This window comes from Sparus aurata, chromosome 6 (assembly GCF_900880675.1).
Source record: "Sparus aurata chromosome 6, fSpaAur1.1, whole genome shotgun sequence".
Lineage (NCBI taxonomy): Eukaryota > Metazoa > Chordata > Actinopteri > Spariformes > Sparidae > Sparus > Sparus aurata.
The window spans coordinates 8,428,273-8,453,758 of record NC_044192.1 but is presented as its reverse complement, the minus strand read 5'-3'; the positions used below and the strand labels follow the sequence as shown (position 1 = coordinate 8,453,758).

The 25,486-nt window shown below is 40.2% G+C and overlaps 2 protein-coding genes across 3 annotated transcripts in view; one reads left to right on the top strand and one right to left on the bottom strand.

The window, feature by feature from the left end:
• cenpp (centromere protein P) overlaps nt 1–5,064 on the top strand; it is an 85,219-nt gene extending 80,155 nt beyond the window's left edge. For both annotated transcript variants that reach the window (XM_030420703.1, XM_030420704.1), the window contains exons 7-9: nt 3,245–3,324; nt 3,417–3,508; nt 4,834–5,064. In XM_030420703.1, the coding sequence (XP_030276563.1) occupies nt 3,245–3,324; nt 3,417–3,508; nt 4,834–4,964 (303 nt within the window). In that variant the 3' untranslated portion in view covers nt 4,965–5,064. The remainder of the gene's footprint in view (nt 1–3,244; nt 3,325–3,416; nt 3,509–4,833) is intronic.
• A 1-nt stretch (nt 5,065) lies between these two features.
• On the bottom strand, nt 5,066–25,104 carry ippk (inositol 1,3,4,5,6-pentakisphosphate 2-kinase). The gene is made up of 14 exons (XM_030420700.1): nt 24,885–25,104; nt 20,458–20,517; nt 17,373–17,468; nt 16,362–16,428; nt 15,002–15,120; nt 14,549–14,638; nt 14,139–14,197; nt 13,689–13,761; nt 12,581–12,733; nt 12,078–12,198; nt 11,087–11,222; nt 10,877–10,979; nt 10,243–10,334; nt 5,066–9,537 (listed from the first exon to the last, which is right to left on the bottom strand). The coding sequence occupies exons 1-14, from the start codon at nt 24,963–24,965 to the stop codon at nt 9,294–9,296; spliced, it is 1,494 nt and encodes a 497-aa protein (XP_030276560.1). The 5' UTR covers nt 24,966–25,104; the 3' UTR covers nt 5,066–9,293.
• Nucleotides 25,105–25,486: the final 382 nt, after the last annotated feature.

Here is a 25,486-nt window from a genome sequence, read left to right as displayed (position 1 = left end):
ATCATCACAGGTTAAAAATTCAAATGTTGCTCAGCGAAGGGAACAAAAACCCGGAGGAGTTTTTTACCGAAACAAGCTGAGACAGATTACGAAACGTTCAGGCTGCTGCAGTTCTGCAGGGAAAATAACTGGATGGTCTCAGAGGAGGTGAAGAAGAGGTGAAGTTTACATATAGGTCAGAGGTCAACCCAGATCAAACATCCCAATCCAGTGTCAGCGATTAAGACTTCTCAGAAACATGTTGGAATGAAACCCAAAAAGATGAAAGTCCTGAATCATTGATACACCGAAATTACATGACAGTAAAAATCAGCTTCCCTTTAATGAGTGAATATAATAAAACAGTTTGAAATAATTCAAGAGGAGGCTCAACAAAAGTATAAAGAAACATAATAAGAAACATCACGTCACCACGACAATGGCAGTCCTAAAAAATATGATAAAAGTACAAATATTTCAGTATTTAGTTGGAGACTTCTGCTACAACGAAACTGTGAATGAGCTTTATGTTTTATAAGCAGTCGGCTCACCTTCGTTCCAGAGAGGATTGGTGGTTGGAATTCGAAATTAATTGTGAACTTAAAGTTAAAGTTCAAGTAAAAAAACCTTAAGCTGGACTCAAACTCTCAGAACGTCCCAGAAATTACAGTGAAATGACACCTAAATGATCTGAGGAGTGTTTGTGTCTGAAATCACTCGTATTTGCTGCCCAGCACGCCTGCAGCTCATAAATGACTTCTTCAGATGTCCTGATTTGTCCAACAAACAGTCCAAAACTCTATATTATTCTGTTTTATTACAGAAAACAGAATATTTTAGAGTTTTATAGAAGATTCAAACAGAGAATGATCGTCTTTTTTCCACTACGTTTGAGTGAATAATGATCTGTTGATCAGCTAATTGATTAGATAACTCATCATTTCAGCTGCAGATGCACCGCTGTCCTGTTTGAAACAAATAAGGGATTTTACACCACATGTACCGCCACCAGCAATGAAACCTTTAGCATGTTAGCGAGCTAATTTAACATTAAACTAAATGTATAAAGGATGTGAGGCTGAAGCGCAGCTGAGATTGATGAAAGGTAATCAGCGTCTGACATCAACATAAATCCACATTAATGATCTGAACATCTGTCTGACATTTAAGATGAGTGATCAAAGAGTGTGTGAGGCAGCAGGGAGTTTTCCTCTGACCCGCCTTTCATCGCCGTTTCAGTAAAGATTTTGTTCACCTTGCGTCAGCTCTTTGATATCAGCCTTCAGTCCGCCTGTCAGATGGAAACACAATGTGAGCGAGACCTGCTGGTTCATCGGACTGACTCGTGTTAAGTAATGAGACGGGTGATTCTGTCTCGGCTTGTCTGCGGTCACAGTGAGCTGCGTGTTTTTCACACCGTTTCCTCACAGACGCCCGTCTGTTTTCTGTAGAAGCATAACAGGCATTCAAAACCATCTGTGCTGATATTGAAGTTGTCGGAGACGAGCTTTATTCAAATTTGGCACAAATTTCCACATGAACTGAGATGAACTGATTTGAATTTGGTGGACAAAAGTTCACTGTGACCTCACGAAACACATTTTTGGCCATTACTCTAGAACTGATTTATTTATGATAACCACGACAACATTTTACGCAGATGTCTAATAAAATAACTTGAAGTTATGACATTTGATATCCAGTAGGTCAGAGACAAAACGCACGGTGACATCATGATGACATCATGCTAAACATGTTTGAGTCGCCTGTCATTTCTTTCTGGTGTTTCAGGTTGATAGCAGCTTCTCGTACTTTGTTTATTAGACATGCAGATGTGATGCATGTGAGACGAGGACAGATTAAAAGCTGCTACATGACAAAACAAAAATGAGGCGTAGTTGTCAGCAACATCAACCTGGATTTGAGATGAGATGAGGGGTGTTGATAGATATCAGTGCTGACAATGATTGTGATATGTGGCTTTGTCACAGTAGGTGGCAGCAATGCACCAGCGTGAGGCTGGTTTTTAAAAAAGCCTTCAAGCTAAATCAAATAAAAAAAGAAGAAAAAATGCAGAAACTAGCTTCTACAACCACAGGGTGTGGTCACCACTGCAGCACACAGTGAGGCACCTCACCTGTAGTGCAGGTAGATATCACTGTAATTATCACAATATTCTTGCAGTGGAAATCTGATGTCCTCACAGCTCTATCTGAGATTAAAGTCTGATGTTTCTGCACCTCATCCTGTTGCACTGATCTTGTGTGGATCAGACAAAAAACGTGTGTGGTGGAGGTCGAGTCACTGCTACTGAAAAACTAACACATCTTTGTTTTATCCGTAAAGTCCGACTTGTGTACCGTCTTGTCTGTCACTGTGAATTCTTCATGTGACAATAATCTGCTGCTCTCACTAAAGTCAGGAGATGAACAAAACTGCTCAGTAAAAAGAAAAAACTCAGTAGAGGACAATAAAGACCAGATTCTGGTCCAATCTGGACTCATTCAGGGAGTAAAAAACTACTGACAGCACCCTGGAGCTGATTACAGACGTCAGCTAACACACACACACACACACACACACACACACACACACACACACACACCGCATCACAGCTGCAAATGCCATTGAGGTTGAATCACCTGGACACACCCCTCACCTGTTGAACACACCCATAATGACTGAAGTATGCTGGAGAACAATGTGTGTGTGTGTGTGTGTGTGTGTGTGTGTGTGTGTGTGTGTGTGTGTGTGTGTGTGTGTGTGTGTGGAGGCTGTAAAATCGATCACATTAACAGGTTTATTACCAGATCAGATTTCACTTCAGACTCTCGTCACGTCTCTGAGCAGATGAATCACTTCCTTCTGTTTCGGGTTGTGAACTTTCCCTGATGGAAAAATAAAGAGAAGAGTTTTTTTTTTATGTTTTTATTAGTAACTGGAAACTGAAGCAGCATTTTCATTTATCATTCAGAGTTGATGAATCTCCAACACGACCTACGATACTTCAAATACTCCTCTCGACTCCTCATTACAGTTTAATGTTGTGACTCCTGTGCAGACTTGTTTGATGAATGAGGCCTCAACATTCAGCTCACTAAACAGATGTTGTAGCACCCCCCACAGGCCAACTGATATAACTTTGAAAATGGTGGAAAACATCTTCTTTGAGGACTACAGTCGAGGAATCAACTGATATTAACATTGAGACGGGGCAGCCACACTGAGACTGACTGTGTTATGTGATGTTTATGTCTCTCTGCAGGAGAAGTATCCGTCCGTCGTCTGTCTTCCAGGAGGCGGCTGGTCAGAGGTCATGACCCTGAATCATCCTGAACTTCCTGGGTAAATAAATCCTGATGAAACTGAGAGAAATCTGAACTCTGTCCCGTCCGCTCTGCTGACCGCTGACCGCCTGCTTTTATTGTGTTTTTTAGCTGTGTCTTGTTCATTCATTGGTCGGTGGAGGTTTCCAGAGAGGGCGGAGTCACTCCAAAGATTGACCTGGTGACAAAGATCCCTGAGAGAGGTGAGATGTCCCACTCTCCTATAGTTCACCTGAACTCTACAGACAGGAGGCTCAATGCACTGACACTGACAGGGCATTAACACTACAGGCTGTTTAGACTAAAGCTGCAACAATAAATCAGTTGTCAGCTATTACATAAATTACAAACTATTTTGAAATGTTCAAAATTCTCTGATTTCAGCCTCTTAAATGTGAAATTTTCCTGGTTTTATTTCCTCGTCTGTAGCTGTAAAATTCAATATCTCTGGATTTTTAGGGAAAACACTAATCAACATTTTTAACCATTTTCTAACATCGTACAAACCAAACAACTCTTTGATTAACTGAGAAAATAATCAACGGACAAATCGACAATGAAAGTAATCATAAGCTGCAGCTTTCTCACACTGATTTTTTTGATTGACACAAAGACACCAAAAATATGTCGACACAGCTCTGACACACACTCAACCAAAACAAATTGGTTTTGCTCCAATAAGATATAAAACTTGTTGAGACTTTTTAGTGGCTTTTTGCCGTGACAGTACACCTGGAAAGATTATCTCAGCCAAGGAGAATCTGAGAGAAATAATTATTTTGTGTGAATTAAAAAAGTCAGCAAGTGTTTTTTTACCAGATTGAACTCGTTTCCACTTAATTTATGATCTTGATTTTAAAGGTCTGCGATGTAACTCTGATCTAATTCATAAACAGTTTATACAAAATACAAGCAAATTATATATTTTTTTTTCTGTCAGCTTTATTCTCCTTTTTGTTGATGTTTATCCTTTTCTGCTGACACATTTGATATTGACTAGCAAAGACTCTAATGTTTGAAATTACAACTTCTGATTAATTTTATTTTTTTTAATTACTTTTTAACTCCTGAAAATAAGTGAAAACTTTTGTCCTACAGCCAAAGTTGATGTATTAGTTTGTTTTAATCAATCCGAAATGAAAAATCCAAACAGTTTACCTTTAAACATCACAAATAATAGTGTGGAGACTTTGTGATTTGTAAATCTGGATCCAGCACCTGAAAAATTACTATTGGCAAAGTATCGATTTATCGCTGCAACGCTTCTAGAAATGATTTGGAATTGATGAATTGAAAGACTACAAATGAACCTCTGTTTTTACATCCTTGTCATTGTTATAACTTGTTTTTTGGTTGTTAACTTCTTGGACATGACAAATTATTTATAAATAAAACCTTCAAATAGATCATTACTAAAAATGTAATGTAAAAAGTTTATGTCTTTATGGCATCGTCACAGGTCAAAGTGACTGTAGATAAAGTTTGATCTGTTCTTGAATGATCAGTGTGAGATGTTTTGTCTCTGCAGCGCTGCAGTTGTTCCCCTCTCAGCCTTTGGGCGGCGCTGCTGAGGCCTTTCAGAGCCTGCTGAGGATTCTGGGACCTGAAGCTGCCATCGAGTCGGTCATCATGGCGGTCAGCCTCCCACAGGACACATAACTCACATCTTTATCTCTAAAATGTAAATCATGAACCTTTTTCTATGTTCTCACACGTCAAACCTGAGCTGACGGATAAATAAAGCAAACACACGTCAACAGTTTAGTCTCTTAGAAATCTTTATTCAATATAAAGAGCACGACTGTGACAGCTGTTACAGCAGAGCTCATCGGTCAGAATCTACAAAAATAAATAATTTAAATACAAAATGCCAGACAGCAGTGTCGCCTTTGTATTTTCAAATAGTTTTCTTCTCTCAGCTATTTACACACACGCAGTTATTACAAGTCTGTAGTATCACAGTGCTGTGATGTTTCTGCACGCCGACGCTCAGGCAGCAGGCGGAGGCAAACGACCAATCAGACTCCAGCTCACCTGTCAGAGCATCGACTCAACGTGAGGACGAAGTTTGTTTTCTTGTGATTAGAAACATCTGTTCTGTAATCTTTAACATAATCTTATCAGTGCTGCGTTTCGCCACAGTTTGTGTCCGTCTCGTGTCTTCAATCATCGTATTATCGTTGTGTTTAATCTCCGATAATGTTTCAGAAGTCTGCGAGGTCGATTAACAACTTAGAAGAGATTTAACAGACTCTCTCTGCAGGAATAGAAATGAAATCTGTCTTCTGACTTAAATCTCTTTTTTATACCACACAAAGATGGAATCTGGATATTAAATCTTCATTTATATGCTGTGAGTTTAACTTTGAAATCGACTGAACAATCGTAACTCAGACTTCTGTTGCTGTCTTGTTCTGGAGCTTTTGACCGAATCACTCAGTTGTCAAAAAAAAAAAATGCAGATGTTTGAACCTTTCCACGATTCTGAGGCACCGCTACAACTTCTCATCGATGTTTGACAACTAACAAACCCAAACTACTGATGATGTGTAAAACAGTTAAAAGCTCCACAACAAAACAAGAGAATATCATCTCGTATATTTGATCCATTTGTTTTTCTGCAGACTTAGAAACTGAGATATATCTGACCAAATAACTTGGAAGTACCTGAAGGAGCCGATACCTTCAGAACTAACAGATTGAAAAATAAAACAATTAGTTGCCAATTAATTAGATAATTTAGTCATTTTCCAAGCAAAAAATGTAGTAACAATGTCAAACATTTGTTGTTTCTAGTTTCTTAAATCTAAGAATTTGCTGCTTTTGTGAGTTGTCGAAGTTTTTGGATGTTTCATATATAAATCCACTGATTGACAATCGTTAGTTGCAGCTCTAAATAAGATGGACGTCTCGTGTCATCTGAAGGTGTGTGTTAAAGACACCTGATCACTACTTTAATGGTCATGTTACGTTATTAATGCACTGTGTTTTTATAACCCGACATTGCAGTCATACAACTGTCCTGAGCTGATGTGATAACAAACACTTGTAAATCTAAAACATGGGTGTTTTTCAGTCTCGATCATTCGTCCAATGACGACTTTAACACGGCTCTATCTTGAATGTGATGAGACACAAACTGCAGCTGCGTGTCCTCGTGATCACACTGACAAGATTATTAAATCAGAATCCCGCTCGTGTCACAGCTACGACATGTTAATGAGTAACTTTTTTGTGTTCGGACGTAGCTGCGACGTGGTGATCGGATGCTTTGGTGTAAAGTCTGTGTAGCTGTTAAACTGTTTAGTATTTTCATTTAGTAGTAACATCAAATCTTCGACGCTACGACTGCAGAGGTATCCCCCCCCCTCCAACTCCCATGAGCCTCTGCTCTCCTGTCATGCTGCCTGTCGCGTCTTCATTTCAACAGTTAGAACGATCAGTGGTTGGTTCAGTTCGGCTGCTGTCCGCTCTCCAGCCTCTGTCTTGCTTCAAACCTTTAGTGTTTGTATTCAACAGAACTACTGACCCCATCACGCTGCTGCTGACTGGGTGGACAGACGACATCATCAGCTGACATTTCTTCAATGCCTGATGAAGGGAGATCAGATTTTCTGTCGTTTCAGTCTTGTAGTGTGATTTGGTTACGTGAGTTTGATCGGCTGATGGGGGTCGTGGAGGTTGGAGAGTGGACAGTGAGCAGAAGAACTGAAGTCAAGTGTTACCAGTTTATCTGAAGCCTCCTTGAGCGCCGCTGGTTTGAGAGCACGATGAGAGAAAGTCACAGAGTCCCAAAACGATCCGAAAACAAACATCTGCTCATGTTAACAAAGACTGGGCACGAGTCTCTCAGCCATCCTCAGAAACCTCGCAGCGCTCCTGAACACATCGCTTTTCAAACGTCAGACGACCGTGTTGAGCTTCTGTCTGGGTCGTCTGGAGTTTGAGGTACTGAGAGTTCACAGCTGCGTCCACAGACTGATCTGATGTCAGTCTGAACAGAGACAAACTGGAGTGGGTTTGTCTCAGATCTGAGCTGTGAATGCAGCTTGTAACAGAGTGAGTTTTCTCCACACACACACGTGCACACACACACACACACACACCCTTCTCCAGTCCTACCAGAACATTTAGGCACATGTACAAACACACAACAAGCCACTTATGGCACAAAAAACCAGCATGAAGCTCGGCCCGTCTGAAAAGGACTGCTCTCTGTTACCCAGCAGCCCTTGCTCTGGTGGGTCAGATTGATCGACGGCGGGTCGACATGCTGACCTCTGGTGAGGAGACAAAATCCTTGTTCTGTTTCAACCTCTACCAAAATCCTCTGCTCCACGGACGACTGGTCACATCAGCTCATGTGATGTTAAAAGTGACTTCTCTGTCGTCTATCAGCTGATCACAAATCAAAGGACCCGTGGGTGAATTTGTGTGTTGGGCCTCACTTGTGAACAGGAGATGGAGCAGATATTTGCAGGAAGTGTAACCAAATTTTAACAAAGCTACGCGTCGCCAGATAAGTGAACGAGGGAGTGTAAGACAGCGACTGAAACAAATCTTAATCTGACAACAACAGTAGTTAAAATAATGTGCTTCAACCAACACAAAAGGAGGTTTTTTTTGACAGGAAACCTTCCATGGAGTCCAGCAGACAACTGAAACTCCGTATGTCTGCAAAGGATTATGGGAACAAGAAATGTCTCCTCCATTCAGCTGCTGAGACAGACAGACTGAGGATCAGATCAGCCAAAATCCACCAGAGGCCCTGCGTACATTCAGGAAGTGACATCATTATGCGTACATCACAGCTCAACGACATGCTTTTTCTCTTCTTCACCTTCAATCTCCTTCCTCATTTCTTTCTGACAGGAGCCGCATTTCCACCGCAGTAACTTTCCACAGAGACGAGGAACTGTATTATTTTAAGAGCCAGATTATCAGCTGATGTTGGCCTATCACAGATATTTTAAAGATAATGCTGACAAAAGATGCTTGGGACAAATATATATAAATAAATTCCCAGTACAGTTTGTTTAAGTGGAATTATTTCATTTTAGACAATAAAGTCAAATGAAATATCCACGACATTTGACCAATATCTGTGGAAAATGTACAACCCTATATTGGTACTGCATGCACCCCCAAAAACCTTTTATTTTTTGCACCCCCAAGAAGTTCCTTCACGGGGGTGCAGTTGTTCCAAAAAAGTACAGGAACTTTTGGGCTGAGCTGAATGCATCTCTTTTTTTTTTCCCAGCCACCATCTTTAAAAACCTGCAGCCTTCTGATTTTTTACATTGCGCTTCAACACACCAACATGGAGTTACAGAAAAAAAGCGTGCAACAGGTTGATCAACGACGATCATTGCTCTCATGGTTACGTTCCACGCGAACGCAGCTGTCACTTTTTCATGCATCAGCAGACTAAATTGCCTGATTGAATTCACCACGGTGGAAACGCAAACAACAGGCTGAAAGAATCTTTAGTCCCTTGAAAAGTATTTTCTGGGACTACTTCGTGTGGAAATGCGGCTCAAGCTTCGCTGTCGGCAGAGAGAACTAGAGACGCCACAGTCCTATCAGGAGGTTAATCTGTTGTCACCAAAAGAAAGAAAAAGGCTCCCTGTAAATATTCTAATAAATATGAATTATGACAGAAGAGAGCGGTGATGTCGAGATTCACCTCCTGACAGGAGCGAGGAGTCGCTCGCAGCGACCACACAAACACTCCGGAGTCAGTAACTTAAATATCAGAAAGTCGCTCAGACGTGTGGTGATTTCGTGGCGACTTCCTGCTCGTAGATCTTAACTGAGCTGAGCAGCAGCAGTCGCAGTTTGTAACTGTTAACTTGAATAAAGAGAAGGTGCTGCAGGAAAGTCTCTGATGACCCGCTCTGGTGTTCAGTGATTCTAGACCTCTGCATCAACATGGCATCCCTCCTCTGTTTGAGGCATCAGTGTGGCGTCAGTTTGTCTTCAGGGCGCTCAGACGGGGTGGAAGAGCAGCGTGCAGTCCTCTCTCTCTGCAGCTGTGAAGATGCCGGGGAGCGGCGGCAGAGAGCCCTTTGGCAAGGCACCGCCAGTTCTTAGGTAGCAGGAGACAATCTTCTGGTCCAGGCGCAGCTGGCGGGGGATGCTGTCGAACGGCTTTGGGTCCAGATCCAAGATGGAGACAGAGTAAGAGAAAGCAGGAGGTCTGGAGGAGAGGAAGTCCCTGAGCCGCCTCTGACTGGAGGGAGGAGGGAGGAGCATTAATGATCAGGTAGATTCTGATGGTTCTGTTTTACATGTTGAGCTGACATCTGGCTCCACCTGGTGGAATCACCAGGCGCTACAGATTCTAATTAATGGTTTATTTCATGAGGTAAGGGAATGTTATTGTTTGGTTTGGACCACAACAATACATACATCTTCACTTATATATTTTTTTCCCCTGAAAATTACATTTTTAACTTAACATTCATACTAAAATTGTGACTCACTGAAATATCAGACTAAAAACGTTAACCTCAAATCATATTCATATATCATATTCCCATTCTATGGACTCTTGGCATACTATGAAAAAAAAAATTGTGGCATGACGTTGTACCTGTGGAAAAAGGGAACACTCCGAAGGTATGTAGGCATTCTTGCTTCTTGCGGTAGAGGGCTCTTTCTAATGTTGTGTCATGGTGAGTTTAGAAGGCTATTACATGGTCTGGAAATAACTTTTTTGGGCTTAAAATAATCACGACAGTCTCAGCTTTCCAACAGTGAGTATATACTGTTAAGACCTGATGCTTAAAACTATTAGCAAAAAAACTTTTCGTTTTTACGAAGGGTGTTCGTTTAGTGAAGGGTGTTCCTATGTTGGAACGGTGTTCCTTAAGTGGTTAATGTGATGGTTCATCAAACTCATCTTAATAGCCAACGTGACCTTCCAAACTCTTACCCATCATCATCCTCCTCTTCCTCACTGCTGGGCACCAGGGCGACCATGATGGAGCAGTCCTTGGCAGTCATGGCAGCACAGTACTGATGGACCTGAGGTCAAAATACACAAGTTAGACATGCTGCCATCATCAGGTGTGTTCAAAGGAAATCTGCCCTGTGTAACAACTTTGTCCTTATCTTTGTTGTTTTTACTTTCAGTGAAGCAGACTGTTCCAAGGCTCCAAGTTCAAACATTTTTTTGCACGTCTATTCAATCTGTTTAAATCTGTTATTGCTGCACAGCTGCAGATAAAGATCAGGCTTCACTAATATTATTAGTATTGTATTATTTATAGAATTAGATTCCAGCGACGGCAGCATAGTAATGTTTCCGACTCATTCGATCCAAACCGATGTGATAACTCAACAATTCTAATGTCAGTAGGTCAAAATGTACCTGAAAAAAGGGACAGGTGTTGTAATTTCCAAAATTCAAAGTTAGTTTTTATCTAAAAGAAAATTCTGCTTTGTTCCATGTTTGTTGGTGTGTAGCCTTTCAAAATTATTTTTGCTGTGTTAAAGAAACTGTTACCGATAATTCAACCATAGTCAACCTGAGGTGAGTTTCAAGGAAATTGTGGAACTAGACCGACCTTGGCGACGGCGTACTCCACAGAGCCGTCATCCTCAGCCGGACATTTCTGCAGCTTCTCCAGGAAGGCCTCGTTGTACGGACCGTCGATCTGAAGACGAGTCCTGACGGACACAAACAGGAAGTGACATCAGAGACTAGACAGTGCCGCCCATGGGTGATGGATTAAATAGATCGCTCTTCACAGACACAGTTACTACAGTTGTGTTACCTCTCCTTGGGGAAGTCCTGCAGGTGTTGCTCAACCCGACGGTACAGAAGGTAAAGTCCTTCTATGTCCTGTGTGTCCAACATCTGAGTCTGAAGAATCCTGAACAACACACTGTCGCTGGGTAAACCCTGAGAGCCTACACACACAGAGAAAAAGAAACAGCAGTTTAGAGAGGAGAGGTCAACATTCTTGTTTATTCTTTTTTTTCCCAGTTTCACAAGTTTACATAATGGGATTCAGATGTTATGAGCAAAGTGTTTCTGTCTAAATGACACAAATGCTTCTTTCAAACCACACATATTTCTGAAGGAGGTTGCTACACAAGAAAAACCTTTGTGAGAGAAGAAAAACAGACCAACAGGCTGCACACAGATCAAATTCAAACTAGAATAAAATCTGTGTTGTCACGAAGGGAGAGAGAAAAGAAAGTAACAATGAAAACATCTTTCAAATGGGGAACAGATTCTGGATGGTAACTGCCGTCTTTTAAACTTGAGTGATTAGAGTTTAATAACTGGAGCTGCAACAAACACTTATGTTAAATATTGATGAATATTCCAGGTATTTTCTTAGTTCAGTCTCTAAAAAAAGTCCATCAAGAGTCCTGAGTGAGAACTTTAAATGTCTTGTTTTGCCAGATTTTGCTGTCATGTGCAACTTAAACTGTAGGGGGGCTTTAACAGCTTTACAGTGCAACACAACTGTTGTAATACAAATACCAGGTCTGTAACAATTAGTCACGTGTAATGCAGGTGCTGACTATAAACAAAACTCATTGCGTCATAACAATGTTGTGTGTTGAAAACTTGATAGGGGGTGGAGCAGCTGAGACAGAGACACCATTCATCCTGTTACAAGACTCTGTACCTTCAATATGATTTTGAAGCTGTTATTTTAAGGTAAAAAGTTACATAATGTTGCTTAAATGTTCAGATGAATCACTAAATCCTGTCAGAGGGGAACACAGACAGGTAGACATGCGGGTCCTCACCATGGCGAATCCTTTCTTTGTTGAACAGACTCGCTTCACAGAAGCTTCGCCCTTCTCCTCGTCTGTCCGTCATCACCCCTCCATCTCCTCCTCCACCGCTCAGCAGGGCGTTCACCAGAACCTACTCAGAGAGAGAGAGAGAGAGAGAGAGAGTTCTCAATGAGGCGTGTCTGTGTTGATCAGCGTCAGTTACAGGATCTAAATCCAGGATTAATAAATGCAGAACAATCTAAAATTACAGATTGCTTCATTTTTTTAACATTACGGAGTGAAGTCCAACAGCCCCTCTTGTCAATACAACGTGTAACTATTCAATTTTGGTCCAGTGTTTTCAAAGTAAGAGATCAGCTGATAAATATCCAACATTTTGACACATGAGCTGAATTTGGTGCTGATGTTGTAACACGCAGGTTGAAACAAGTCCAGTTGCCTTCGATATGCAACTGTTAGACACACTTACACATAATATGTGGCTGCACATTTGTGTGTGAGCTGTTTTTTACCTGAATAAAGTCGTTCAGGACGGCTTTGCTGGTCATGTGACTGTTGATTCTGTTGTTTCCATACAGGAAGTACGGTCTGAGATGATGCAGCAGAGAGTTCAGGTCTATCGAGTCATCACTGCCCTCCTTACTGCTGTAAACACACTGACCGCCCTAAAAAGGAAACCACATACAAACCGAGATCATGTGATGAAGTTAATGCTTTCATTTTTATCAGCTGGTGCTGAATTTCCACACGTTTGAGATGTTTGTGAAAGATGCTTTTCTCAGAATTTCTGTCACAGTTTTGGTTCAACTGAACTAAATAACATGATAAGAATCAGCCAAGTGAACTGTGATTTCCTTCCTGGTGGCAAAACATCCATAGACCAGTTCTGAGCAAAAATACATTCTTCAGTTGATGTGAAGCTGATCTGAGGCTCCAGCAGTCTGAGTTAGACCAACAGAGTTGTTATCTTTGACAGTTACAGACTTTTTAGTACAAATCCAGCCTTTGTGCTTCGACTACAGTGTTTCCATGATGATAACAACGTGGAGTTTTTGGACTAAAAGAGCTGTAACTTCAGAAGAAATCTAATCAATTTTATAGCCTCAGACTGGTGAAGCTTCATATTAGTTCCAGTTGAATTTTAGAATTTGTTTTGCACGGTCAAAGAATGTGGACTTCTGTCCTCCTTGTCCTTCGAAACTACTTTTAGAAGGAATCTCTTTGCTTTACTCTCCTGCAAATATACCACACTCTTTTCCTTTTTTTGTTTTTCAATACATGATATATTTTAATCACTATTGCATTCATGTATTACTCTTTTTGTTTTGGGGTTTAGTTGTGGAAGAAATAATAAAAAGCATGATCAAAAGAGAAAAGACGGAATCTCTTTGCAGCCAGCATGAACAAGGTGGGATGATTACAGCAGGCAAAAACTGTTTAAATGTTCAAATGAAAACCTGATTATCATTTTAAGACAGACATAGAATGTGGGTTTTCAAACCAGCAGCTGCAGGATCGACTGTGTCGTTGATGCAGTCGGAAGTTGTGATCTAAGTACACAAACAGAGTTTTAAATCACACTGTGGTGGACAGAGACAGACAGGTGTGGTTGTGTCTCACCTTGAAGATTTTGAAGTTGTTCTGAGGTTCTTCTATCAGGTGTCTGATGGCAAAGTGCATTCTCTGTCTGTTCCTGAACAACACGAGAGAAAACAGAGAACATCAGCTGAAGAACAGTGAGGAGCTTCAACCAGAATGTCTGAATCTGTAGTGAGGAGGCAGGAGTGGTACAGAAGACATGCTCTGAGAAACATTAACACAAACACTACACAGGCTGGTGTTTTGTTTGTATTAGACTAAATTACACTGTGTACAATGTTTTCTTATGTTTTGTCCATCACCTGTTTACCTGAGCTTACGCGGGGGACACTATGTAAGAATCAGGATTTGTCGCAGAACTTACTTTATAAACAGGAAAAAATATAAATACATGTACAGTGATGCTGTATGTACATTACTATAGTATAACTTTTCATACGAGTTCCATAATAGTAAATGCAAAAGTCTCACCCTGAGAACAGGTCGAGAGGACAGTACAGACTGCGTCTCTTCCACTTCCCATTGGCCACCTGAGGCACAGAAACAGAGAATACAAAGAAAGAAATGTCAGAAAGTAATAGAAATGTTATGACTTTCTGTTGTATAGCTGAACAAATCAACTTTCTCTTTATTCTGATCCCGGTCCAGGTCCTTCTAATATTGACAGTCTATTGATACAGACACTGATAATGTAACTGACTGTGCAGAAGAAGAAATATCTTTATTTGTCAGACATGAAACACACCTGAAATTTGTCCTCTGCATTTAACCCATCACTAGCTGCACATTCTAAGTATACACATACATACGTACACAATGCATTACCTTCTCACTAGAAGTAAAAAAAAAGGACCAGACCACCAAATGACTGTGGTATTTACCTTGTAGTGTTGGTGCATGCAGAATCGGCACACTTTGGTCTTGATGTCTTTGCTGACATGTTTGGAGGACGGCAGGAAGCCACATTTAGGCTATAAAAAAAAAAAGGCACACACAAAAACAAAACACAGCAGCTGAGTAACACTCACAGTCACACTCGTGTGATTTGCTGTTTCTGCTCAGTTTGTCTGGAATGACAATGAATCACTGGCAAAGATTTCTGGAAATGTGGCTGTTTCTCATAAGGGAGAACATTACATTTTACACAAGATCAGGAGTTTTATCATCAGGATGAAACTGAAATTAAAACCAAACTCAAAATGAATTACAATGTCATCAAAATTGAGGGTTGTTGTGGGGTCATCCCTTGAAAATTAACTACCGCAGTGCTTAAAGCTGCTGGTGGAGATAAAGTAAAGGGAGTAAATATTCATTATTTTAGCGTGTAAGTTCACCTTGATCTCGATGCAGAGTGGAGGAGTGTGTGTTGGCTGGTGGAGGACTGGAGACGTCAGGTTGGGCAGACAGAGAGCACAGCCGCTGTAGATGTCCATCACCTTATCACAGCGCCACGCTGACACACATACAAACACAGAGTTCTATTTGCTGTACAAGTAAACTTGATGTTGTTATATTAGACATTGTCCATGCACCTTCTGTTTAGGCGGATAAATGCCTTCCTGGTGTCGGATATTTACTTCCAAGCTACAGATTTACCATCGTCTATATTTAAATGTTTTCTTACACCAATTATTTGAGCACATTTGTGGTCTCTAAAGCAGTTCAATGAATGATTGTTTTGGTCTAGATAACATCAGAAGAAAGTAAAAATGCTTGTAACACATCCCCCTTCATCTTTTATCCTAGATCTTCAAACGTCTCTGTTTGTCTGCTAGTCCCAAACCTCAAAATATTACATTTTGTGTCATTTAATACCAAGAAAAGGAGCAAAAAAAATGCCATTTCATAACCTGGATCATCAAGCTTTGTAATTTTTGCTTTTCTACATTCTGATTTTTTTACAACCCTGATTCCAAAACAGTTTCAACGATGTGTAAAATATAAAGAAAACCGACTGTTTTGTAAAATGGATTTACAAATCATAGCAAAGACAAGTACTTGACATTCAAACTGATAAACTTCATTAAACAGCGATTAACTATCAAAATTGCTGCATACTGATTGACTTTTCATTGGCCGACAAATCAACTTCATCATTGAAGCTCTTGAATTAAGTATTTTAATTGAATTACTTATTTTATTCTTTATCCAAGTTTTTTTTTGCCACCCCTAAATCATCATTTAGTCAAATCCAACACTGCTAATGTTTCCTGAATTTAAAAAACAAAAAACAGTTTTTAAATGTTATCTGTGTTGAAGTAGAGCTCTAAGAAAATAAACAGAGTTTTTAAACGTATCTACATCCTTGTGGACAAAACTTATACTCAGAAGTTAAATGAGTTAATATCAATGAAAAGAGACGAGAGCTAATATCATGTAGATGCCGACAGGAACAACATGAAGTGAGGCGAGCAGGAAGTTCACTCTGTATTAAAGTGTCTACTCTTGTTGGCATTCAGAGTGAGATGAGACGAGTGATATGACTCTCACATCTCTCCATCTAGTGAAATGTTATATCTCAGGAAAGCATGTAAATTATGGAGCGTTATCGCAGGCTGATTTTATTACCTGCAGGCAGAACCAGGTTAGAAGTTCCCCGTTTCTGTTCTTTATACTAAACTCTTTTGAGACATTTGAGGGGTTTAAATCGTCTCATCTGCAGGAACTGTTTAATATCATATGTTTCTGTCTTACCTGGTCTCTGATGTTGAACTTTGATTGACAGCTGTCGCACAAACTCTAGCGGCAGTTTGACCACTTCCTGTAGAGAAAATAAAGTTAGTAACTTGCGACCAGTGTCTGAACAGAACTGTCTATACTTCTGTTTCTGTTATCTGACGTATGTAAAGTAGTGCGATCTGCCGACAGTGTGCTCATCAGCAGTTTATGATGTGACTGATGATGTACAGACACAGCAGCTGTAAACATACCAGCTTCAATAAACACAATACAATACTTTCCTTGTTCTGATTTAAAAGACAATCAGATTCGTTCAAGAATATTATTTACACCCTGGTAGGTTTAATTTAACAGGAGCACTACTCTAACAAAGTACCAGACACACACACATCATTGATCATTGTCCTCATTTGTCAAATGTGTCACTCAGACAGAAGATTAATCCCCTGATCAGTGAATGAGACAAAACTGGTTGTTCTCTGGGTTGGTGAGCTTTAATAACAGGATGTAGGTCAGTGTTGTGTCCTGATGATTGATAACGGTCAGGAAGTCTGCTCTGATTCTGTCTCTGTCTTGTTTGTTTCATATCAATTACAGTGCTACAGCACATGTGAAAAAAGTTGTGTAAAGTATTTTGAGGCTCCAGAGATTCATGTGATATATTGCTTCAGATGATGTCACTCGAGTCCGTGTCAGCTGGGTCTAATCAATCAATCAAAGCTTTATTTAGGTTTTGTCTAAAGGACAGACAATAAGATTGGAGGTGAAATAAATCTGGAGGTGTGTATTGAAGTATATCACACCAAAATTCCCGTCCATGGTGTTGCATTCTGGGTAATAAAGGCACCAGATTGTGTCAGGGAAGAGGACTGTGTGGAATAACAAAATACTTGGACCCTTTTTATTCATCGTGACTCTGATAATGTTGTAGGAGTGTGATGCTAGATCGACTCTTTTAATGTACTGTAAGATAAAACTAACAACTCTCACATGCTGCACCCTTAAATAAAGACAAAGTGAACTTACTCCGCTGTGGATAAACTTCTCTCCCAACAGGCTGCTCATCACGTTGGAGCTGAAGTCAACAATGTTCTGGATCTGCCTGTAGGCCTGCTCCACTGTCTGGAAGACAAACACACACAGAGAGTCTTAAATCATTCAGAGCCGGAGTCACGCTCACTGTGATGGACCACCGTGGGAACTTACTTGTATGTGCCACGAATTAAACATGTGATGTTTATCATTTTAAAAGATAATTTTTCAACTAAAGAAAGTTGCAGTTTGTTATAAAAATGAATACATATAACACTGTGAAAGCATGTAATTATGAAGAATACACAGCCATCAGTTGCATTAGTGAAATCGTCTTGTTGAACGATAAGCCCTAACTTAAATATTGTAGCGCTGCAACAGCCATGTTGAGTAAGATTTTACTGACCTGAAAAACTATCTTTTTTAATTGACAAACATCATAAATGTGTTTCGTGGCAGAATTCAAAGAGGATCAACCATTTATTTGTCTCTCCTCAGTGAATACTGTACAATCTTATCAAAGATAAAGCTACATAAGGTCCATGAGATTCAGGGTCTCGCAACAGTAGACCTAAAATCGACCAGTGGACAGACATAGAAACCACACCAGCGTTTCACTACAGTTTTAATATCTTTATCTAGAATATGTCACAGACATGAAAAACTATACACAACATGTGATGGGCAGCATCTTTCTGCTCCTTCCTGCTCCCCCTCTCTTGAAAATCATTCTTACTGATAATAATCAAAGACAAAGACGGGGCTGGCAGCAGGTCAGGATATGCGTCTCAGCCCGCAGATCAGCCGGGAGGTAAACACAAAGGTAAACACCAAGTTGTACATCCTGTTCTAAGACATCAAATGTTGACAGAGCAGCGGAGTTATTTGTTCTCTTTGTGCTCAGAGATCCACACAGTCGACTCAGTTCAGTTATTTGGCCTCCCTAAAAAAAAAAATAAACCAACACATGATTCAGGATAACCAGCTGATGACCATCTGACTCTGTTTGCTCTGAGCGTTGTGCCAGACCGCAGACCTCTCCCACAATCTCATTATTTCTCACAGAGGGAAATTGTTCTGCAGTTGTGCTCATTGACAGAAGTTTCACTTGTTGGACGAACAATCCACAACTCAGGTTTGTAGACATGATTAAGAATAAAGTCATCCTCCTACATAGCTAGCTACCAAACTTCATTAAATGTAACCACATGCGTTTTTGTTCATTCTGGGATCCTGATGCAACGGTGATCCCAGTTTTCCTCCGTATGGCATCTGACTCAAACATGCTATCCGATAGTCAGTGGGAACTATTCAGCGATTTTTGGAAGACCAGTTGTTTGTATGTCCTTCAGCATATAGCTGCATGGGTTTATACTGACTTCATGTGTTACCACAGCCTGGTAACAATAATACGATCCTGTCAAGGTTTTATACTTCCAGGCACGACTAAAAAACAATTAAAAACCTATTTTTCCAGACAAAACCAGCCATATTTGAATATTTCTAATTTAATGACAATTTGAATTTTGCCAATCATGACCCTTCCCTAATGTAAACATTGATACTATTAATAATGCATCATGTTAGAAGGCTCCATGCACATTTTACAGCATACGTTCTCTCTTTCATATCGAAGTGAAATTAGTATTGTGACTGAAGTATCCCTAACCGAATCAATGCCAAATTAAATCAGAAATCAAATTTAGAAATCAGTGGAAAACCCAAACTCAATCACACACCCAGCGTTTATTTTCTCTTCATTATCATTTAAAACTTTGGAAGTTAATTCTTATATATTCAACACAAAGAATGTCATATCTGCCACTAGGAGCCTCTCAATCAAAACAAAAGACATGAGTAGCGGCATCATTGGAGTTGTTGTCTTCATTGTTAAACAACCACCATTTCCAATTAATATGTTCAAAGACGATATAATGTTTTAAATTCTAATTGCTGTTATTCTGTCATCTTTACCAACTTCTTTCAACACTGAAGCAACAGGCAACTAAATGAAATGCACCATTAGCTTAAACAAAATCATGAGTGAATTTCTTTGGTTTGAACATTGTTGGCAACATCATTATCAACATTTGAATGCACAATTGTTATATATAATATCTGAAAGAGTTTTAGTTATGCTAGTCTGTTTTCCTGTTGGGTCAACAAATGCTCAGAAATAAGAAAATGTTAATATCTGAGGATATTGTGGAGTGTTATCTCTGTAAAAAACAGTAAATCAGTTTCAGAGTGATAGCAGCTGATGAGCGGCCCCAGGTGAATTTGAATTTGATGATGGGGTGGGGAAACAATTTGGTTTACATTTGGATCAGGGGATGTGCCGAGTCTTTAATCTGAGCAGGATGTAAAATCAGCAGCTGCTCCACTGACGATAAACAGAGCAGCGACTAAATGGAGCATTGTGCTGTGGCACAAAGCCATTACACTAAATTAAGTTTCTATTTTAACCCTGCTGACAGGTATGAACCGGAGCTTAAACCTGATCGTTAGCTCATTCAACATCAGTTTTCTCCTTCAGTTTGACAGACACTATCAAGACGACTTACACGTCTCTTCTCAACAATGCCAGCTGTAGTTCATTTCCAACATTTCCAACCAGCTGTACAGTTTCACATCTGAGTGTGTTCAGGTGCAGAGTGGGATCACACTGTGCAGCTGTGGCACTGTTTCTATAGGTTGAAATTATTATTTGATTTGACAAGGTGTTCAAATTCAAACTAGAGTGGCGCTGAGTAGAGCGCATACCTCCCCCTTTTGTACTCAGGCATAGATATCAGCCACCAAAATACACCAGTATTAAAGTTTTAAATTAAGATCTGAATGATTCCTGGATCCTTCCTTTTATCCTCCTTGGTGGAGGTTATGATTTCATCTGTGTCCGTTTGAATGAAGCGTTGGGAGACTTGAACTCAACAGCAGTGTGTGCGTGTGTTATGTTGGTGTTTTCCTAAAAGAAAATCATGCACATTGCAAAAAACACACTTTGAGGCTTTTCACATTGCACTTGGGCCTGGTCTAAGAACATGCAGTGTGAAACACTCTACAGACTCATATCTCATACCTGTGGTGGGTTTTCAGAGTCCTCTGCAGGATACTTGAGCAGGCGCAGTACTCTGGAGAGCTGCAACAACAGAAGAAGAGTTTAATTTAAACACAGGACAGAACTGAACAGTCAATCGGGAAACATCTCGCAGATTTTCCTGAGGTGGCTCAAATTACTGTCACAGTGCACGGTGCAAAAAGAACAGTAAATCCATCCTGGGCGGTTTGGGGTGACTCAAAAACTGTAGTTGGCTATCAACACCAGCCTGGGAGCATTTGCGTCAGAACGCAAGTTGGGACAAGTTTCTCTGTTTGTCCAAAGAACATTCAAACCCCATACTTAACATATATTAAGTGTTACAACACACATCGGTGAATACTTTTGTCAGCATGAACAAATGGCCACTGAGATGTGCAGCCAAAAGGAAAAGTTGTCGGTGTCGTTTATCCAAGCATTCAACTATAAATCAGTTATTTGTCAAAATTGTAAGATCCCAGCATCTTAAATATAAAGATTTTCTTGTTTCCTTACTCCTCCATGATAGTAAACTGAATGTCTTTGATGTGTACACAAACAAAAAATACTGGAGGATAGGGATGTCCCGATCAGGTTTTTTTTACCCCGATCCCGATCCGAGTCCTTTAATATTTAGTATCTGCCGATACCGAGTCCCGATCCGATACTTGGCCTTAACTAATATTTTCCTAGATAATACAGCTGCATTAAGAAAAAATTAACCTGCATCTAAGCTGTTCCTTAATAGGTTTTTATTATTTTGTTGAAACAAAGTATTTACTTTAATATAGCTCTTTCTTATTCTGCATATGCTATAACAACATAGGCCTCCACCTTCCTTGTGTTAGCAGGTGAGTGTGTGACGCTGCACTGTGACAGCAGACCCTCGTGTACAGCCAGCTGAAGTGTGTGTGAGACGCAGCTCACGCTTGGTACCTCCATATAATCTTTTGCTATTTCATGTACTTTACGTTGTCACATAAAATGACGTGGACACGTTGCTTGTCTATTAACGCGTTCAGCATCTCCTGGATTGCCTGCTTTACATGCTCTGCTGTATGAGACCCACGAAACTAGTGCGCATATACCGGCATGTAACTCGAAAGTGGAATAAATGTAATGCAGAGATGGTAGGACATACCGGGGATTCAAAAACTCCAGGTGACGAAGAAAACCCTGATCCCCTACCACGGAGATGAGCTGGTTATCCAGAGCGATTAATTTGATGACCCTCTCTGTATTATTTGTGGACATGTCGCTGAGGATATTTCTCCTAACTGAAAGTATCCGCGACTGTTTGCTGCTTTGGTCTCCTTGCCTGTACTCTCGAGTGAACACGTTGTATTCTTTGAGTTTTTGTTTTGTATATGCTGTATCATATGAGTAGTAAAATGCAGCTCCGCGAAACGGCCGTATGGCAGATGTTACATGTCGCCGTTGGACTGCTTTCGCTTTCTAATTGACGTTATTTCCACACTGCAGACACTTTATTCACAGGTTTGCCAGAGTAACACCACACGCGCGTCTGCGCTCGGCCACAAATTGTGCTCTGACGTTAAGAGAATGAAAGAGAAAAAAAAAAAAAATCGGGCTCGGGTCCACGTTCAAAATTGCCGATTCCGATCAGCGGAAAAATGTCCAGATCGGCTCCGATCCCGATCCTACAGATCGGATCGGGACATCCCTACTGGAGGACATCATTGTGTGTATATTTTGGAGTTCCTCCATACCCAGAAGAGACCTGACTGGTGAGACAAATCATGTTATACACTGACAGTGAGTTTTTACATCCACTGTAGGATTCTGATTAAATGACAATCAACACTGCCATGCAACAGCTCAGTAATAACTGAATTAACATTTCTCTCCTCACCTGACTTTACAACAAAGCCTTGATTACTTTATGTGTGTTGGTGAAACACTTCTTTGGGACAGAGGCTGCAGTGAGAGGACAAGATTTCCCTTCTGTTGAATTTGTCTAAATTTTACAGTCAAATGTGGAAGTGGTGGAAACCAAATTAGACTTCAAGATGCAACTCAGAGTCAGTTTCAGCTTCAGTCAGACTATGAATGAACTCATCCTGAATATGTATCTTTACATGTTACAATCTCTCCTTCTACCCAGCTTCTCTGCCATCAGTGATACTCTCCTAGTGTGTTTTGTCCTGCATGTGCTTACATGTAAAAAAATAAATAAATAAATATTATAAACATGTTTCTAGTTTACTTTAAGTTTGTGAAAATCAGATTACTGCAGAAATTTACTAGAAACCCTGTGACTTAAGTGCAGGTGAGATCACTGTATGACATGTGGGGACAGATTACCACAGTATCTCTGAAATTATCGTAACTCCATTGGAAAAATACTGAGAAACCAACATAATACTGTCCGACTTTACACTAACAAAAATACTAATCATTGCATCACTCAAGTCTCAGAGCTTTTTCTTCTGTGACGCTCCCTTCTTATATAATTACACCTGTTGAAGGGCGCGAGTGAACCGTTGGGTTTCGGTTGGGCAATAATGACGATACATACCGGAAAACATTACCTTTTGTTGTATTAGACCATTGTGAGTAATGTTCCAGATGGATGAGCAGGACAGATTATTGCCAATATTCTAAGTACTTTGGTATGTCAGATGTGAAATTCGCTGGAATGGCCAAAAACACGTAATTCTGTCTGGCTGTTTTTACCGTAAGTTTTGAAACCATTTTCCAGAAATGTTCCCACCCATAAAATCTATCTGTGGATTATTTCCCTCTCTTCTTCTCCTGCTGGAGTCACATCAACGTTTCTGTAGCATCGAGTATCAAAAACATTCAAGAACTGAATGTATGATCAGTTTCTGGACAAATAATTATTGCTTTAAATCATATTTTGGTTTAAGATAGCGCTGTTCAAAACAAGATTCCAATTTTATAAGGCCATCTCATGATACACAATAAATAATAAGCACGTTGGAAATGTCAGAATATCACAATATTTTTAAACAAGATACTTTGATATTGACATTGTGACAAAATTGTTGGGATGACTATTGGTTCTATTGGTTTCACGATATATTAACAAAATGACATCTCTTATAAATAATCATAATGTGGATATAATCACTGGGTGTGTATTAGAACTAGTAAAACAGTCTGAGGAATTCAGAAAATGACATCACTAAAATCCAATGCAGCCTTTGCAACCAGGGGAAAACCAATATCAGGATATAACATTCCACATCAGAAGGCAATAAAAAGGCTCATATCGTGATAACAATATATCTTATCATCTGGTTTTAGACTGTATCTTATTCAGACAAAGTTTTTATACAACTACTTGTGTTTCTACAACACTGAACTCTTTTTCTGTTCAGTTTCAATCTCTTACGTTCAGTGTAGAAAGGGACAGTGGAAAACATTTTAATAGTGTACCCTATTCAGTGCTCTATTGATATCAGGACTAAAACTCTAGTGTTATATCGTCCAAGTGTGTATAAAACAAAATATCTATTGACCTGTGCCAACTCTGAATCACTATTTTTTGGAATCCCTAACTCAACAAACTTAATATTGTAAGTGATCATAAACAAACACATTCCATTCTTCTCCAGCTCTAGATTAATAGTGTTTGCTACACTGTGAACAATCAAAACCAAAGAGGAACTTGACAGTTTCTTGGCTGATTACAACACTGCTGCTGTGATGTCTCTCCTCCTTTACATGAACACACTTGGTCCCCATGAGTGAGACTTTCTCACAGTCGGTCAGCGGTTTGTCAGTTGCTGGTGCACCGCCCTGTTCAGATGACTCTAGTGTCTGTCAGCACGGATTAACCTGCATATAAATCAACCCAAAAGGCCAGCCTTCTGTCTCCGAGTCAGCTACCAGGCGCGTCCGACTCAAAAGCAGCTTTGTAAAGTGTTGACTTCAACCAGCAGCTGGATGACAAGCCTGAGGAGAGGCTAACGGCTAAATTAGCTCCCCAAGCAGACCGTTAGGATCGTAACGTTACTTCCATTAAATGCCTCCACATCACCTAGTCAGTCCGTCACCTTCACTTAACATGAACCTATGTGTTATTTCTGACTGTTGGTGGTGTTTTTAGCGATGTTGTTCCAGCGTAACAATCTTTTTTCCATTGGTTGTTGGACTAATGTGAACTCTTAGCTGTTGGCTAGCAAGCCGGGTAAACTAGCAAACACAGGCTAACGGTAACGATGATTAATAAAATACTGGCAGTTGACATTTCATCCTTTAATCATAAAAATGTTTTTCAGAGAATTGTGAGAAAGTTTCCACCAGAAACGACACTGAGCTGAAGCATATTTGACGTTAAAAAAAGTGTGAAGCGGGCGATGTGTGTCCTCCCCGAGCTAAATTTAGACTCCTCCTGCTTTAGCCGAACTTGGGTTAGCTTCATGTTAGCTTAGCTTACTCACCTGTACGTGTGAGACCACCAGGCTCTTGTTTCCCTCTCCGTGATACTTCCAGTCGTTCTCGTCCATTTTGTCCAGTTCCATTACACCAACTACGACGAAGTGAGCTCCCGTTAACGGCCAGAAAGTAACACACAACGGCACAGCAACATACAAGAGCTCCGACTGGTGCGACGGGCTGCTAACAGTAATTGAGAAGTACTACAGGGTGACTGCCGCTGCCCGGGCCGGCAAACCAAGTTACACACACACACAGATACTACATCCCGTTGAATACTTCACAATAAAAGAAGCATTTCGTAATTTTATTTCATTGAACGTTTGGGAACATACACAATCACGCAAGGGGTATATACAAATAAGACAGCCAACATTAACCAAAAATGAATGTTAAAAAAAGTATAAAGTATAGTAGCAGTCGCATGCGGGTAGCAGAGTTTCGCCTCGCTGCTTTTATTTTTTAAGAAGTTTCCGGGTGTTTTTCTTGTTAACTCCCCCTAGCTTCATTGGTTATTTGATCGACAGGTTGATAGACCACTCCCTGTCACCGCTATTGCACAGATGTCCCGCCTACTCCGCTGTGATTGGTCAGAGCAGGGGGAACA

Coding starts and splice junctions, on each gene's coding strand:
- ippk (XM_030420700.1), bottom strand. CDS start 24,965: ATGGAACTGGACAAAATGGACGAGAACGACTGGAAGTATCACGGAGAG. Junction 14,639..15,001: donor CACTCTGCATCGAGATCAAG/GTGAACTTACAC, acceptor TTTTTTTTATAG/CCTAAATGTGGCTTCCTGCC. Junction 13,762..14,138: donor CCTCTCGACCTGTTCTCAGG/GTGAGACTTTTG, acceptor CGTGTTGTTCAG/GAACAGACAGAGAATGCACT.